Here is an 18,630-nt window from a genome sequence, read left to right as displayed (position 1 = left end):
TGGATATTAGCCTCTTTTAGATATTTGAAAATATTTTCTTTCATTCTGTAGGTTGCCTTTTTATTCTGTTGATTATGTCCTTCGATGTACCAAAATTTTTATGTTGTTCATCTTGCCTTTTTCTTTTTTTAACTTTTGTTGCCTGTGTCATATCCATGAAATCCTTGGCAAATTCAAAGTCATGAAGCTTTCCCCCCATTTTCTTCTAAGAGTTTTATAGTTGTAGGTCTTATGTTTAGGTCTTTGATGGATTTTGAGTTTTTATATATAAGGTAAGGTAGATGTCCACTTTCATTTTTCTACATGTCTTTAAACTATGTCCTTTTAAACAAAAGATACATGGTTAACATTTCCAATTAAAACCCAAATCAAAGTCTCCTGATGTATATCAAGTTTAAATGTATGTCTTTTTTTTTTAACTCTGCATTTATTTTAAAAATCCTCAAAAGAATAGCTTAATAGGACAATAAAGGTTAGTTTGTAGTCTGACCTTGAAAAAGACTTCATTCGTACTTTTTAAGTGTAGCCCTTAAACCTGGTTTCACAGCAAAATCTCTCTTGGAGCATCTTAAAAAAAAATCTCAAAGACAGGAGTACACTTTAAAAGTTCTAATTTAACAGGTCAAGTCTAGCATTGGACTTGAGCATCTGGGTTGTTTGCAGAACTCTAAATTTGGTTCTAATAGTTAGACTGCTTTAGGAACTGCAGCCCTAGGATGTTTCTAGACTATTAGCTTTTTTTTTTTTTTTTTTTACTTTGGAAGAAAAACAATTCTAATTCATTTTTAAAGTGACACTGAGAATTATATAAAGTTCTGTCTTGTATACCAATGTATTGAAAGGATTCTACATTTATTATTCTGCTAATAATCTGGGTAAAAACATGTCAGCATAGAATGTGTCTCTTTCATAATTTCCTACTGACAGCAATAACTTTAATTTTGATAGAAGGATAAGTTCAAGAGAAAAATGAGTTTGAAAGGAAGCATAACACATTTGACTTTGAAAACAGTCCATTGGTAGACTCTGATTTTTCTACTGTGTTTGCTGAGTTCTGGCTGGGAAAGAAGTAAGGAGAGAATGTAATCAGATAAGCATAGAGAATGCTCTAATTAGTAACATTGACTTTTGCTATTATTTTATTTGGTCAAAATATACTTCCCAATGTGGACCACTTGAATTACACCTTACAGGGTGGTTGATTTGGTACCTCAAGGGCTGTGGCTTCCTTTCAGTCCATTGAATATGTCCAGATAAAGCTAGGGAATGATCTGACTTCATAAAGCACAGATAACTACTTCCAGTTTTCTGTGGTAGTTGACATACCTGTGTGCTCAGGGAAACTGCACAGCAGTGACCTTTCTCACAATCTATAGCCTGGAAACCTGCTTGTTTCCATCAAAATGACAGCAGTCAGGCTTATTCATTATTTATAATGTACCGAGTACCACCAAAAGTGTAGAGCACACCGCAGACACTGTAACACTCCTAGAAGGGGGAAGAGAATTGATTGAAATCTGCACAAGACCCCACAGATACAATTCCCAGGAACAACAGTGGCAATTAGATAAAGGTGGTATGGGGCCTCATGGACAGAACAGACTCCGCTCAGACGGAAGCCCAGGGCCCTCATTTTCTGCAATGTTAAGAACTTCCCTGTTTGCGATCTCAAGGAGGTCTTAGCAACTTTTCCCTTCTTGATCTCTTACGTTCTCATAATCACCTTGAATCTGAAGTCAAGCAAAAACATGTCTGACAATATAAGGAAGGGGAGGGAGTCAGACTATCTTTAATGTTCTGTTCAGAAAAAACAGCCAATCAGAAAAAGGAGGAAGCTTTCTTTTTCAGCACCCACCTTAGGAGCCTGAAATGTTATTGTTTCTTGTATTTTACAGTGGTAATGGCCAGTGGTGCAAAGATTGGGACTCAAGGATTGTCCCATTCTTAGGAACTTGCAGTGTGGAGGAAAATTACTTTCAAAAACTTATAATATATGAGAGAGCTTGTAAGAAAGGATTAAACACAATACAGGTAATTACCTGGGGTAATTAGGAAATGCTTTCATCTATCTATCCATAGTACTTAGCATGTAGTATAAACCTAATAAATATGTTCATTGATGTGGATTATGATAATATCTCTATTAGGTCCTGGATGTATTCTCCACTGGGTTATTCCCAGGGTCATGATGTTTTAACTGAAGCATGGGTTAGGGAAGTGAAATAATCAATAGGCTTAATTCTTCCCTTTTAGTCAAAAAGTGAATTGACATCACACCTTCTTAGAAATAAACCCTCCTACTCTTCCCATAATTCCTGAAAGCAAGAAATAGATAGGTACTTCCCAGATATCTGTATATTTGCTGGTGATAACATCTTCTTCATTGATTCTCAATGTTGGAAGTTCCCTTACAATTTCTATTCTCCTTCAACATTTGGATCTTCTCTCCAGTGTACTTGTCAGGTTGTCACCCATTCCAGATTTAAAAACTTTCAATGATAGGTTGTTCTTTCATTACTTACATGTCCTTTCTATCTCTGACAATCTATCTGAAATGCCTTCCTTCCACTGAGGCAACATCTGTCGCCCTAATGTCCCACTCCTTGGGGGCCTTCCATAGTCATTTTAATTCCATTTCCCTCTCAATTTCTGAGACAGCTCTGGTGTCTGAGTTTTCTCTTGCTGGGCCATTCATCCCCCTTTTCTTTTCTTTTTTTTTATGATTTTATTTATTTATTTGAGAGAGAGAATGAGAGAGAGAGAGCACGAGTCGGAGAGGGTCAGAGGGAGAAGCAGACTCCCTGCTGAGCAGGTAGCCCAATGCGGAACTCCATCTGGGGACTCCAGGATCACGACCTGAGCCAAAGGCAGTCGCCCAACTAACTGAGCCACCCAGATGCACTATCCCCGTTTTCTTTATGTTTCACATATGGCATGAATTCTAGTCAGCTACTATCTTCTAAGAGCCATATGCTCAGCAGCTGACGCAGGAGAGTGTGTATGTCTCTACTTGAACGCGACCTGTTTGGTTGCCTCTAAGGAGCCTGAAGTGTGTATAGATTTTGTTTCTTTTTTTTATTTTTTCTCCTTTTAGGAGGATGAGAAAGTGGGGGGGAAGGTAATCAGCAATGGATGATTCTATTAATCCTATGAAATCAGTGTCAGAAGAGAAATGAAGAAATTTCCATTTAATCTCTAATCTCAAAAGAAAACATCATGAATTGAATCATACAACGAGGCTTCTTAGCATGTAAGAAATAAAATTATTAAGCCTCCTTCTGGATGTTCTGCCCATTCAAGAGGACTTCCAGGACCATTTTGTTTAAGAATATTCAAAATAACAGGACCGAACTGTGAAGGAAAAAAAGTCCTGTATTTCCACTTAAGCTTCTTTATGTAAGATTGAAATTCAACTTTATAACTCAAACTTCAAAAACTGTGTGGCATTCCCAGGTGCAAAGAAAAACATACCTGTAAATGGTCAGGTCTTATTCACTAGTTAAATATGGATAGTTTCTATTTACATAAGAGTAAAAATAGTCTCCCTTGAAGTAAAATTTTCACTAGTAAAAATGTCGACTAAAAATAAAACAGGCAACAGTTTTCACCCCCTTAGCAGACAGGTGGAACTCTGATGAACTACTTGTATGAATCTACATTAAGTTACTTACATTTATTTAACATTAAGCAGGAAATTGAATTAAATCAGTTGCCAATATTTATTGTACTTCACAAGTTGCATGGCACCAAACCACAGGCTGCAGGAGATCCATGTATAAAAGCATCCCTCAAAGATCACTTGATGAGATGTTAAATGATTTTTAGGTGCAGCACACTGGAGACTAGTAATTCAAACGACAGAAACGAGAGGCAACTGTTTCTAACAAGTTCCAAACATGGCACTGTAGAAACAACATGTGTGAATAATTGGGGAGTGCATAGTTGGTGAAGAAATTTGGGAATTTAAATAATTTCTGTCTTTGTTGAGCTGTGGATTGGAGGACAGTCTGGAGAGAGAGCACAGGACGGTGGGAAGCACTCACGATGGCTTTCAGGGACCTACCTCAGTGTCCTCTTGTTACCAGTTGATAGTGTGGATTTAGAGGAGAACTTTTACCAGTCTTGCCTCTGTACATTCATCCACATATTGATACAGTTAAGCTGGATGATCTCTAAGGTTTCTTCTAGACCAATGATATTTTACCCCATTCTCCATTCACCGTTCCACGTTAGTTAAATCATTATTTATGCTGTGTTTCTATATGATCTCATCTTTTCCTCTTTATGTTTTAGAAATTTGTTCATTTTAAAAAGTCAATAATTGGGGCACCCGAGTGGCTCAGTTAAGAACCTGCAGCTCGGGTCATGACCCCAGGGTCCGGGGATCAAGCCCAATGAGCCGGGAGCCTGCTTCTCTCTCAGGCCCTCCACCTTGTTTGTGGTCATGCATGCTCTCTCTCTCTGTCTGAAGTAAATAAATAAAATCTAAACCAAAAAGAGAGAGAGAGAGAAAGAGATAAGTAAAAAGTCAATAGCTGAATAGAATTCATCTAAAAAAGCACGAGAGCCCTTAACTCAGCCTTTCCATTCCCTTATTCTATATAGAAAATATGAATTGCCTGATAGGGAGAAATGTAAGGAGATAGTTCATTTATTCCTAAAATCTGTATTCTTATATGCAAAAGTAGGGTGCAAGTGTTAAAAATATCTTTACCTTCAAAAAGTTGACTTGAATGTGATTGACTTCGATGTTTCAAATGCGTGTGCAATGATTATATCCATAGCCTCCTTTGCTAATGAGCTGGACTGAAGTAAAAGGAAATCACAAGGACTCAATCCCCTTTGGGACCTGAGTAAGTAGCTGAGAAGAGCAGGAGGAACATGACCTTAGGGCAGTAGATGGGCAACACATACCCCAATCTGGCAGAGATTAAGGCAGTCATAAATAAACTTCTCCAAAGAGAAGTTTTAAATTTTGTAGAACTCTAGTCCCATGAGGTACTCCTTGAAAGTGTCTCATGGTCAAGTGTTTTATGGCTCAGGAAACCCTGCCTATTATAATCTGCTTGACATATGCCAGTTACACATTAGCATTTCAAAAACTCCCAGTACCCTTTTTGAATAGAAGAAATACTCAGCTCCATGTTTCCAAAATGTGATCACAGGAACTCTTTTTATCTCAGAGTCACTATTAACAGCCCATGGAACTTGGGTTCTACAGAAGTTCTAGGGGAAAATGCTGAAGTTCTTCATTCTGTTTTTCCTGGGAAGGATAGCAGCCTATCCTTCCCAAGAAGGGTTTACTTCTTGGCCCTAGAGGAACATACCCAACTTCCTGGCTGCATTTAAATTGAATAGGTATTATTTTAACAATGCTGATGTTTTGGACCCATGCCAAGTAAATTAAATCAGGATTTCTGGAAGGGAAACCACACATTGATATTTTTTAATAAGCTCTCCGGGTGACTTTTCTATATATCTGTGGTTGAGAACCACTATCTGAAGGAAGCACAGAACGTTTGTGAGTGCCGCCAAGGTCTTGCTAGTGAGTAGATTTCAATAATTTCTCACCACCAGAGAACTGTATACCTTCATTATGCACTTTAATTAAACCCCATTGGAACCATTTAATGGAGTTTAATTAAACTCCACTGGGGCCATACAACAATATAATCTATGTAGAAAATAAGCACCATCAGACAGTACCTCTTTTCCTCTGTGTCCATGCCCAAGACATAGGCTACAAAGGGTAGATGTTATCAACTTTTAAGAGGATAAGCCCCAGCTACTTTCCTCTACTCTCTGTCCACGACTTATATTCAGGATTTACGCTGCTTCCAAGAGATGAAGTGCCTTACCCTCCTAGCTCTGAAAAGAAGTAAGGTTCTGCAGAGAAGCCCCATAATCCTTTGCTGGTGTTCTCCAGGGGTGTTCCCCAGCCTGCTGCACTCACCACTGTTCTCATGAGTGGAAGAAGGCATTTTTCTGACTGCCCCCTAAAACCTTAGTGGGGAGTACAGTTGAGCCTCGGGCTACATTTGGACCTAAATTTGCAGTAGCTGAATAATCCAGGAGGGAAAGAGAAAGAGGTTTATCTTGCCTTTAAATCTTGCTGCCTGCCTGCCTCCCGGAGGCCAAAAAACAGAGCTGATGTTGGTGACAGTTGCCTCTATATGTAATTCGGGGAATCAAAGATACATGATAGCAAACACCCATTATAATGATGCTAACCCAACTATTTCAACTTTTATACGCACTGAAAGAAGAAGAAGAGGTGGTTCCTTGTCAGACATTTTCCAGGTAGAAAGTTGAAATTTGACGAAATGAAGTCAACTTTTACTCAGATTACCTAAATGATGACAATGGGCTATTTTCTACTCATGTTCTGTCTCCTAGTTTGTAGTATAAAAAATATCTAAATGCATTCAGCTTTTTGCATCCCAAAAGAAAGCTAGAAAAATCCATCTGCTGTTGTCAGACACACCTGAATGACCTAGTCTTCAGCAGAAAAATTTTTTTTCATATATGTCTTTTTTTTTAATTTTCAGCATAACAGTATTCATTGTTTTTGTACACACCCAGTACTCCATGCAGTCCGTGCCCTCTCTAATACCCACCACCTGGTTCCCCCAACCTCTCACCCCCCACACCTCTTCAAACCCTTCAGATTGTTTTTCAGAATCCATAGTCTCTCATTTTTCACCTCCCCTTCCAATTTCCCCCAAATGCCTTCTCCTAACTCCCCATGTCCTCCATGCTATTTGTTATGTTCCACAAATAAGAGAAACCATATGATAATTGACTCTCTCTGTTCAGCAGAAAATATTAATGAGGCTGGCATTTCCTTTTCGGTATGTTTTATTTATTTGTTTGTTATTCTTTACTTTTTTTTTTCTTTTTTTAATTATTAAGTAGGCTCCACACCCGATGTGGGGCTTGAACTCACAACCCCATGATCAAGAGTCACATGGTCTACTGACTGAGCCAGCCAGGTGCCCCACCTTTTCAATACATTTTAAACCAGTGTTTCCTTATTAGTATTTGGAAAGGATGTGCTGGACCCTAGGCCCAACTCTTTAGGTAGAAAGAATTCAAGGGGAGATTCCATAGGCATTTGCTCTAGGCTATGTTTTAGAAAATAGCTTTAGTGTTTTAATTTAAATCAGTTTAGACAGATCAATTAAAGCATTTCTGAAGGACAGCTAGAGCAATATGGAAACAGTTTTGTAACATTTCTCTAGCATACAACAAAGCTATTGAAGTATAAACCATATTTACTTAGATTACGGGAAGTAAAATAGCTCTTATTCCTTAGGTAGTTGTCTTTTCAGAATCCTCTACTAATTTATATTCCAAGTAAGGGCTGAAGCTTTGGAGATTGTCTCCTTCTTTTTTTTTAATGTTTTATTTATTTATTTGTCAGAGAGAGAGAGAGTGAGAGAGTGAGCAAGCACAAGCAGGGGGAGTGGCAGGCAGAGAGAGAGGGAGAAGCAGGCTCCCTGCAGAGCAGGGAGAGCCATGTGGGAGTCAATCCCAGAACTCTGGGATCATGACCTGAGCTGAAGGCAGACGCTTAACCAACTGAGCCACTCAGGTGTCCCTCCTTTTTTTTTTTTTTAATAAAAGATTTTATTTAGCTATTTGACACAGAGAGCGCATGCACAAAAGCTGGGGGAGCAGCAGGCAGAGGGAGAAGGAAAAGCAGCCCCCCCATGGAGCAAGGAGTCTGATGCAGGGCTCCATGTGAGCTTAATGCCTGGCTTAGTCCCAGGACCCCAGGATCAGAACCCGAGCTATAGGCAGACGCTTAACTGACTGAGCTGCCCAGCCATGCCTGGAGATTTTCAAGAAAAACTTACTTATAAGGCCTTAGCCACAAGCAAAAAATGCACTTAATGAGATACCACAAGGTGTGACGAGAAGTTTGTGAAATTTCAATTGTATAGAAGTTTCCTGATAGATTCTCATCATTCATGGCAAGTAGTTTGTAAGCATAAACCCTGAGTTAAAACTGGATTGTTCCTAATGTCTTATTGGCAAAACCACACAGGGAAAAAGAAGAGAGGATTATAATTTATTCTCTCTCAAATAGTAATTTCTTCTTTTCCATCTTCTATTATTACTTCTGTCATTTCTGTCTCCATTTCTTCATTTTTAACCTTATTGGTAGAGGATACAGTTTGAACTATGATAATATATTTTCCCTTAAAAAGTTGAAGTCTAGGGGCACCTGGGTGGCTCAGTGGGTTAAGGCCTCTGCCTTCAGCTCAGGTCATGATCCCAGCGTCCTGGGATCGAGCCCCGCATCAGGCTATGTGCTTGGTGGGGAGCCTGCTTCCTCCTCTCTCTCTGCCTGCCTCTCTGCCTACTTGTGATCTCTGTCTGTCAAATGAATAAATAAAAAATCTTTAAAAAAAAAGTTGAAGTCTATAATCAGTAGAATTTATTCAGGTCAAGCCCATTGGTCAAAAAGAGATCAGAATGCCACCTTATATTTTAATTATTTTATTTTACTTTAATTTTATTCATTCATTCATTCATTTATTCATTCATTCATTTATGTATTTATCTTAAGGAGTCTCCCTGCCCAGCATGGTGCCCAATGCAGGGAGCTTGAACTCACAACCCTGAGATCATAACCTGAGCTGAGATCAAGAGTCTGATGCTTAACGGGCTGAGCCACCTGGGTGATCCCGGAATGCCACCTTATAAAAGACAAAGAACAGTATAAGTCGGTTGGTACATGTGTACACACAGTCATACTCTCTCCCTAAAAAAGGTGGTTCTGCTCTGAGCCATCCCTCCAATTGCTGTAATCTGAACATACCCTAACACTTAGGGGGAAAGTCAGAAGTAGAATTTCGTCTTTTAGATCCAGCCATAGTTACTGTCTTTCTGAGCTCAGCCAATTTGAAAAGATGATTTATGTTGCAGAAAGATGCTCTCGAGAATGTTTATTGGGGGATCTAGCAGAATAGGAGTTTTTAAAACCATGAATAAAATTAAGACCACGACAATTAAATAGAAGTTGCATTTTCTCTGACATCAGGTGCCATAAACTATAGCAGTCTGGATTTTCTCAATGGGTAATTGTGTTGCTCACAGTGAGTTGTCAGAACCTTCCTGTTCCTCGGTGTGAAACTGTAATAGGAAAATGAAATCAATGAGCTGGAATCTAGTTTGAGAGAGAGAGAGAGAATATAGTTCAAGGTAAATACAGCTTGTAAGCCTGACTAGTTGTGATCCAAACCTAAAATTTGACCCTTGCTTTTTTTTGTTTTTTTGGGTTTTTGTTTGTTTGTTTTTAGCTTAGATTTACTGATTTGGTGATCCTTTCCCTAAGAATTGCTCTTGGGTCAGATCTCTCTGTCAGGATACTGCAAGTGGATATGTTTTTAATCTCCCCTAAATTTCACACCTTTGATTTTGGCCCACCACAATGCTTTTTTTTTTTTTAACCACATTAAGATATTTTTAAATGTTGGTTCCATTATCCAATGCAGGAATTTTCCTCTCTATTTTAATGCCAGCACTTAAATCTAGGATGCCTTCAATCTTACTGTCAGTTAACATGGCAGGCAGACTGGGATGAATGGGAGAGTCTTGGGTGCACTCATCCGGAAACATCCTTCAAGGCTAACAAGTGCCCGAGGTCTACACTTTGGGTATCATTGCCCAACCAGCTGTGAGTCTCCCTAAGTTGGCCTTCATCTATTCACTTGTCCTCTCAACTTATCACATGGTATTTGGGGATATTTTTGTCAGATGCTTTGTAAAAATCCTATAGTAACATGTATTTTAGTCCTTTAATAATACTTTGTTAAAAAATACTATTACTGGCGTTTGGCTGCCTCAATCAGTGGAACATGTGACTGTGGATCTCGGGGTTATGAGTTGAAGCCCCATGTTGGTGTAGAGATTACTTAAAAATAAAAAAATCTTTTTAAAAAATGCAGTTACTTTATTGGGCTCTTTACTGAACCCTTCCGTGGTCTCTTAAAATATTAACATTTCAGAATTGTAAGGACCCATTATATGAACAAATGGTAACTAAATCTATTCAATGGAATACTTAACCAGCAATAAAAAATGATCTATTGATAAGCACCACAACATGGATGAATCTCAAAATTATTATGCCAAGTTATAACAGTCTACGGACTTTATTATTCAGTTTATATGACAGTTGGGAAAAAGTAATAACTACACAGATAGAAATTAGAGCACTGATTCCCAGGAGCTGGGAGAGAAGTCATTGATGGGCAAGGAACATCAGAAAACGTTTTGGGTAATTGTAGTGGTAACACAACTGCATGGGTTTGTCAAAATTCAACAGTCTGTATTCCTTAAAACGATAAATCTTACCCTGTGTAAACTAACATTCAATGCTCCTGATTTTAAAAATGTTCCATTACAGGGGCGCCTGGGTGGCACAGTCCGTTAAGCATTCCACTCTTGGTTTCGGCTTGGGGTTGTAACGTCAGGCTCTGATCTCAGGGTTATGAGGTCCAGCCCTTATGAGGTCCAGCCCAGCTCCAAGCTTAGCTCATTAGTGTCTGCTGGAGATTCTTTCTCTCGCTCTCCCTTCTCCTCTGTTCCTCCCTATACTCTCTTTCTGTCTCTAAAATAAATAAATCTTCATTTTTTTTTAATGTTCCATTGCAAGAAACTTGTTAAGGGTTGAATTAAATGTAATTTAATCAACTAGAATTCCCAAAGTCTGTCTCCTTCCACCCCCCCCTTTGATTATTAAGGAAGATCGCTCTGTTCTTTTTCACACCTTCTCTCCCATCTTCCTAGATTTTTTAAAGATTACCTAGCAACTCCAGTCTCTCAAAAACACATGCCTATTTTCTTTATCCTGAAATAAGAGTTTCCTATACTTAAAAAGAAAGTCTCAACTCCATTCATTATATCATTGCCAGTTTTAACATTAAACTGTTTGAAAAGAAGGCCAAGTATCTTAATTACCATTTAATCTTTCTTCTGCTAACATAGCACCATCTCCCCTCCCCTCCCTGCCCTTCTCTGCAGCATTCCTCTTTCCCATTCTTGGAACCTAACTTTACACTGAATCTTACTACCGTGGGCTTCAGAGACTCCCAAATGAAGCCTGGGAAACATTAGCCTTTCGCTAAGTCAGTCATTCCAGACACTGAGGTACCCCAGCCCCTATCACCACTCTCCCCTGAGGCTCCTGCATCTGGAGGTCAGCAGTAGTTAAGTGCTGGCAGCTGATAGAGTACAGGTTGATGATAGTGTCCCAACGCAGCCCTGTTTGTTTTTGTTGCTGTTGTTCATTTGTGGTTTATTTTTATTTTAACAAATTTGTATTTTTTAAAGAGTTTTTAATTTTCTTTCTTTCTTTCTTTTGAATATTTTATTTATTTATTTGACAGAGAGACACAGTGAGAGAGGTAACAGGAGCAGGGGGAGTGGGAGAGGGAGAAGCAGACTTCCCGCTAAGCAGGGAGCCTGATGCGGGGCTCGATCCCGGGACGCTGTGATCATGACCTGAGCTGAAGGCAGACACTTAACGACTTAGCCTCCCAGGCATCCTTGTATTTTTTTTTTAAGATGAGACTATAACTTTAGATTATCAATTTATAGTAAGAGTTCAAACCACAGAGTTTTAGAGACACATATAGCATATTATTCACCATTCTATTAAGATCTAGCATACTTGGATTATCAGTGGACTATGAGTCCATGAATATGGCTCCCAGAGCTTTTCATCCCTTTGTGACTGAGATCTTACCCTCCCCCTGTCCTCCTGTGGTCCTTCCAGGCTCTGGTTTTACAGTTTGGTAGCAGGAGGAAGAGATGTTATTCCTTTCTCCTAAAAATTCTATTTAAGTTCTTGTATCACTTTGGCAAGTTTCTATCCTTCGGCAGGAGCACATCTTTTTCAATATCTTAATCAAGGGACCAGGAAACTAACATTTTTTTTTTTTTCCATATCACCAAGGAGCTTTAGTGGGTCGGTGGACTTTAGTTTGGCTGAGAAAAAAAGGGAGGTCAAACGAAGGTGCCCAAGTAGGAATGACCAGGTTTGGGGATAGAGAAGTGAGGAACCTGAGATCAGCCTTTCAAAAATAAAGACCTAGAATACATGATTGCAAAGAGGGGAGGAAGGAGGCCTGAGAAATGCAAATATGATAGGAAATCTGATACAGCATTTATCTTGGCTGCCACCTTCAACAGTTTTGAAAATGTGGCATGACAAGGACACATGGAGCACAATGCTAGTTGTCTCTTTCACTTCTCTTGTTCCTGAGAATACACTTTTAGATGAATTTGAATTTAGAAGAACTTCTAAATTTTGCCTACCTACTTCAAACCGTTCATGGCTACCATTCAACCCAGGTAATACTTGCCTATGAAATGTCCTCTCCTGTTGATCTGATGAAAATCCATGCACATGCCAAATATAACATCAATATTAAGTCTGTGCTGAAAAATATATTTCTAAAGGCAAAATTGATCTCTGTTACCAAAGATTTTAGAGATCATAAACAGATGACCTCAGTTTATTTTCTAAGACTGAAAGTCAGCCTTAATATTTCTCTTTTTTCTTTTATTTTTTTTTTCTGTGGACTCTACATTATTCCTTTCCACCTTTTTGCCTGTCACTATGAATGAGATATACACCTATTTTCAGCACTATTCTAACACAATATTAAATTGCTTTAATTATTGGATTAGTAAACCTCACTGAAAACTGCTAGAACAGAAGCTATCTTTTGTACTTATTATCATCCTATGTAGTATGCCATGTATGTTTTTTGATATGCAGGTAGTGTTAAATGAAGGGAACTAACAATTTACGTGATGTTTCCCATGTTGAAAGATAACATTCCAAACAATTACCTTTCTTTTTTTTTTTTAAGTTTTATTTATTTTTATATTGAAGTACACTGTTATATTAAGTTTCAGGCATACAACATAAACAGTTACTTTCCTGGTGTTGAAGATTCCACAATCCATTTTAGACTTCTCAGTTGAGCTCAGTGGTCTTCCAGTTTTCATAACCTTCTTTCCATGTCCTGGCTTTAAAGAAGAGCATTAGCACCTGTGGGTTGAAGGTTAGGGCTGGAAAGAACTTGCAGATGTCCTAGTCAGACTATTGTCATCTTATCAAGATAAATAACTTCTTCCAGATCACAAAGTGCCTACAGCCAGAGCCCGTGTGAAGACTTGGCATAACGGGTTCTCAGTGCAGGGCACAGATGAGAGTGTATCCTACTGATGATATTGCATCGTGTAATATCCAGCATGTATATGGTCCAGCAAGCAGGACCATCAGTCAAGGAAGGAGACCAGCTTAAGTATCTTTCATTATGGGGACACTACTTCTTCACATGGGGAATTAAAGCATTTCTATAGACCTACCCACTTTGTACTTGATTTTTAAAAACCTCAGTCTTAAAAGAGTAAGAACTATTCTCATTTTCCAGGCCTACAAGTCTGCCTACAGAACCAACTTTGAAAAACAAAGCTAAAACTGCCAACAGAATGTGATTTCTAAAAAAATAAAATAAAATAAAATAAAATAAAACACACCCACATCCTGAGAACATAAGCACAGAGGCAATGCAGAATATCAGATTTCTCAGAGAAATTACTTAACTCTGCACATTATTTTCATATGATTATATGGAAATAATCATACCTAATTTTTAGCATTGTTTCCAGGATTGTAGAAGCTGATACAGAAGGAAGCACGTAGAGCAGGGCTTGGCATATGTTCCAAACTCAAATATTGGCTTATTAACTTTAATATTTAACCTAGTGAAACTGAATTCTGCATACTCTGCCATAGATAAAAAGGGCAGTCCTCACCAAGAGGACATGGCACTAGAGAGGACAATAAAATTCATCCCGTGGTACAAGGAGCTCAAAACAGGAATTAAGCGTGAGCAGAGAGGCAGATTGTAATCAGAGCCAAGTATTTCAACACTAATGAATGGGTTCACTCAGTTGTTTTTGTGGAAGCCGCCACGATTAATTCTTCCACCACTCCAATCAATTCCATTTGTTGTCCAGATTCCCTGATAGATCTTAAAGCATATGGGTTCCCTTCTAGTTATCTCACTGAGAAACAGAGCTGAGATCAGTTTTCCAGCTCAGCAATGCAAGATACTGTAACAAAGATATGCAGATGCTTGAACTATGATAATGTCTTATACTACAAATTTTGGCATGCATAGTTGTCTAAGCACTAACGGTTCTTATTTTCTAAATAATCGAAGACTGAAGACTTTCTTTTTTAATGTATGTTGATTATGACCCAGGCACAGATTATGACATTTGTAAAATGTTCAGCTGAAATGTGCTGGCAATCTATGCAGTATAGTGTGAGACATGCAGAAAATTTTACTCTTACCATGAGTATCCCATAGCCAACAATACCTACCATTTATTGAACACTCACTATAGGTCTGGCAACATCCTGAGCCCTTTTTATGGACTAATAGAAGCAATTTTATGTGATAGATCCTATTATTACTATCATTCAGGTGTATCCACAGGCTGCCTTGGACTGTAAATCCTTCATTTGCATTGTTTTAAAATCTCCTTATTTTTGCTCCTAAAGATTACATAACTTATGAGGGATAGCAAGCAAGTTAACATATTTTGGAGGATGATACTGTCTGATTTAAAAACTGTTAATGTCATAACAATGATACTAGGACTTGTGAGCAGTTACTAGTTCTATTTATTGAATGTATAATACATATTATGTTGTATATAATGTATGCATAATATATGCCAAACATATATTTCCATATTATTACAAGATATTAATTATGGGGAGCAGCCAGGCAGAGTCTCACTTCAGAAACAATTGACGAAATGATCAAGCTAGGGGGGTTTTGTTCACAACAGTGAATCTACAATTACATATTTGTTCAGCTAGAGATGGTCATGACTGGAAGGGTTATGTGTGCTGCAGTTGCCAACAACACTCTCTACATTTTCTCACTATTTATGATTATTAGTTAATTAGTTAGCCACTAAAACCCAAACATAAAGTGGCTTACATAAGATAGAATTTTGCTTTTCTCTCACTGAGGACACTGAAGGTGAGTGAGTTTCTTCAGTGGTGTTCTACCTGCACCACCAGGGTGATTATCTTCGTCTACAGAGCTGCATAACTATTTTGAGAAAAAAATAAAGAGCACTCAGTTTCCTTGTAAGCAGGTGGGAATCACATACAACTCTTCCCTTCATGTTCTAGTGTGGGAAGGTTGGTCCCATGTCCAAATGTAACTAAAAGGAAAGCTTAAAAATGTCATCTCCAGCTAGATGACTGTGTACCCAGATAAAACTTTGTTACTATGAAGGAGAGAAGAATGAAGCCAGAGGAACAGCTAACCATCAAGAATACTCAGCCAATCTTTAGTTCTTCTTGTGTGAACTATACTCATACAAATATAAACACCATTCTTAGAAATGAGATGCTTCTCACATTCAGAAAGTTGTAATTTTGCCTTTTTTTTTAATTTTGGCTTTCTTAATGAGATAGAGAATCAGAGCTAAATCCTGTGTTAAATATTTAGGTTTGCTGATCATTAGTGTTTTTCCAGTCTATCAATGACAAATCTACGTGCATCCTGAATTCGTTATGGCCAAAAAAGATACATTGACTTGTGTTCTATCTTTCCTACTGCTTGACACCCCTTAGGAACGCAATAAATGCCTGTTTGATTGAATGTTCTGGATCAGATGCTTGTTCTGTATCATACTACAAGTTCATTTCTTTTTCCTTACCACTTCTCATTTCCAGTCTGATCACTCATGGCTTTGGGACTCCAGCAATATGTGCAGCCCTAAGCACTTTCCAAACAGTCCTCAGTGAAATGCTGAACTACTTGGAAAAACACACTACCCACAAAAATGGCGGAGCAGCGGATTCTGGCCAAGGACATGCCAACTCGGAGAAAGCCCCCCTGCGGAAAACTTCAGAGGCTACCGTGAAAGAGGGCAAAACAGAAAAGACAGACTAGCTACATCAAACAGAATCTATTTCTAGAGAGTCTTGCTGCTGATATTTTTTCTAATATATATATCATTGAGGGTGATTAATCTTCAGTGGACCAAATCTCTACCCTCCCCCAACCCTCCATAAAAAACAAAAATGGAAATGAAAAATGAAACAAAAAGGACAAACCTCCCCAAAAAAAAGAAAAAAAAAAGGAAAACAGCAGTGTAACTGTGTGATGAAATTGTCACTTTTTAATTTTATGTTATGATAAATTCTTTTTGTGCACGTAATTTATTGTTCCAGATGATATACATCACAGTTTTTAAGAATTTCTGGACTCTGGAGAGACAGCACTTGCTTTTTCACATCTAACTGATGCACTTTCTTATCCAACCATGTAGTTAGGGATTAGAAAGCATGACCAACTGGAATCTACCACCAGTGCTTACCGCTCCCGTCTTTCTTCACTTAATTCCCTGGGAACAGAAGAGTGCCTCTTCCCATTAAATAGACCAGTCTGGCAATCAATCCATCAATAAATGCTTTGGGAACTGAAAAGGGCAGTCACGAATCTTTGTCTTGTGGATTGACAGAAATCCTGAAATTTTGGTCACCCCTACCCTACTTAACTACCAGTGCCTTGGTGGTATTTAAAAATTCCAGAAAAATCTGCCCTCTTTATGTATGACGATTCCCAACCCACCCTAGGACCTCCCTCTACCCATAACTAAGAAGAGACAGCATAATATGGAAGAGCTAAGAGATGAACCCTTCTATTCATTTTCTTCACATCCCCAACCTCACAGTTCAAGGAAATAGACTTGCACTTAATGGCTTGGGGCAGGATGGATACAGGAAAGGGTAGCTTTGCCACTCTTGGGCTCCTGAAGGAAAGCAGTGCTGTTTTGCTGCCTGGAAAAGCACAGGAATAGGAACAGTGATGTTTCCAGGGATCCTTGCCCCTCAGAGACAGGAGACAAGTCCAAGGGACCGGTGGAGGTGCCTTGAAGCGCTGGTGGCCAATGATTGTCTGGTTACAATAAGAGCCATTCTTTTTCTACCTTCTTCTTCTACATGCCTGATGGCTGTGTTCTAAAACCTTTAGAGGCACAGAAACATCCGGGTCTGTGTTCAACAAAGAAAACAAAACCAGGATGATCAGAGAAGACTTTTGCTTTTAAGATCCTTCCTTTTTTTAATAGCTTGTTCTTATACCTTCATTGTCCTTTAGTTAAGACACTGAAAATAAGAGCTTCCTGGCTGCAAAAGCCAGGTGTTAATTGAATGAAAGTTTGGTCCATTTAAACTTGAATGTGTCAAGAAACCTGACTGGTATCACATTGTACTGACCTTTCTATTGTTAACAATTTTCAGACATTTAGGCAAATAAAGATATAGGTCATCATCTATGAAAAAAATTATTTTAATAATATATGGACTCCTGATACACGTTTAGCATGAAAATATGTCCTCTTACTAACACATTTCAATTACTTTCAAAAAGTGTCTGCCATATTATAAGCCCACGGGGAATATTAGTATTATTTTTAATTGAGAGGAAACTGCTCGAGATTTTTCATGGGGAAAGCACACAAAATATTTTTACCTAACAATAATTCTTAAAATTATTTGATCTTTATCTTCAATCTTGTACAGAAAAGAACCATAATCAATGAAACTAAATTTTCTAAACTAAATTCGGTTAAGAGAAGACACTACTAAGGAATTCTATGATAAAGGTGTTTTATAGTTATATCATAGAAGAGCTTAAAATAAATGTAAAAGTAATGAATTGTGATTTCATGTGTTTATCTAGTTCCATTTTTTAAATTTTTCCATTGTTCATGGATTAAAGTTTTTGAAATAAAATAGAATAAAGCAGGGATTCTGCTGCAGTTCCAAATTTCATCACAAAGTAAACAATTCCATTTTACATGAAATTTCTCATATTGTAAAATATACACATGAAACAAAAATGATGAATATTTCAGCTTGATAAGTAATAGGAAGGGTCTATACAGATAATACGGGCTACTAATATTTCCTTAATGAAGTTTCCATATTCACTTTCTTTTATTCCTTTTATTATTACCAATTACATAAGTATTTAATATGGCATTTTGATATGCATATCTGCTAGATATTTAATGTAGTTGTATACCATGTCAAATGTTCACCAATAATCAGATAAAAAATTAGATCTGACTTATAGTACCACCTTCTCCACCCAGAGTTGTGACTAGCTGGGGTTCTTAACACCTCAGTGGGGTGTTATTATCTATTAGCCTTGGAAACAAAAGCATAACTATAAATAACTACAGTGCATATTATTTACCAGGATTCTGGGTGTCTTAAGAGCCTGAAACGGACAGCTTTAAGGCTCTTAAGACATTAAGAGCCCATTGTTTAACTTAACCAGCCATTAGGCCATAAATGAATTGATGGACTGGTCATGTTTAGAGTCATTTATTATCATATTCTAATAGACATTGTTAACATACCAACTTTTGCCTTGTATATAATAGGTACTCAACACTTTTTAAATAAATAAGTAAATGAATGTGTGTGTGTTCTTCGTCCAAGATGGGCCAAAGGACCTATTACTTTTTTTCCTCCCCAAAACTCAGTGTTTCAATCTGGAT

The 18,630-nt window shown here is 38.0% G+C and overlaps 1 protein-coding gene across 2 annotated transcripts in view; it reads left to right on the top strand.

Annotated features, from left to right (window-relative positions):
* Positions 1-18,303, top strand: part of TFAP2D (transcription factor AP-2 delta) — a 56,480-nt gene extending 38,177 nt beyond the window's left edge. For both annotated transcript variants that reach the window (XM_032864561.1, XM_032864560.1), the window contains one exon: positions 15,791-18,303. In XM_032864561.1, coding sequence (XP_032720452.1) covers positions 15,791-16,010 — 220 coding nt within the window. In that variant the 3' untranslated portion in view covers positions 16,011-18,303. The remainder of the gene's footprint in view (positions 1-15,790) is intronic.
* Positions 18,304-18,630: the final 327 nt, after the last annotated feature.

Source organism: Lontra canadensis, unplaced genomic scaffold (genome assembly GCF_010015895.1).
Source record: "Lontra canadensis isolate GAN:19392208 unplaced genomic scaffold, GSC_riverotter_1.0 scaffold27, whole genome shotgun sequence".
NCBI lineage: Eukaryota > Metazoa > Chordata > Mammalia > Carnivora > Mustelidae > Lontra > Lontra canadensis.
This window is presented reverse-complemented; position numbering and strand designations above follow the sequence as displayed.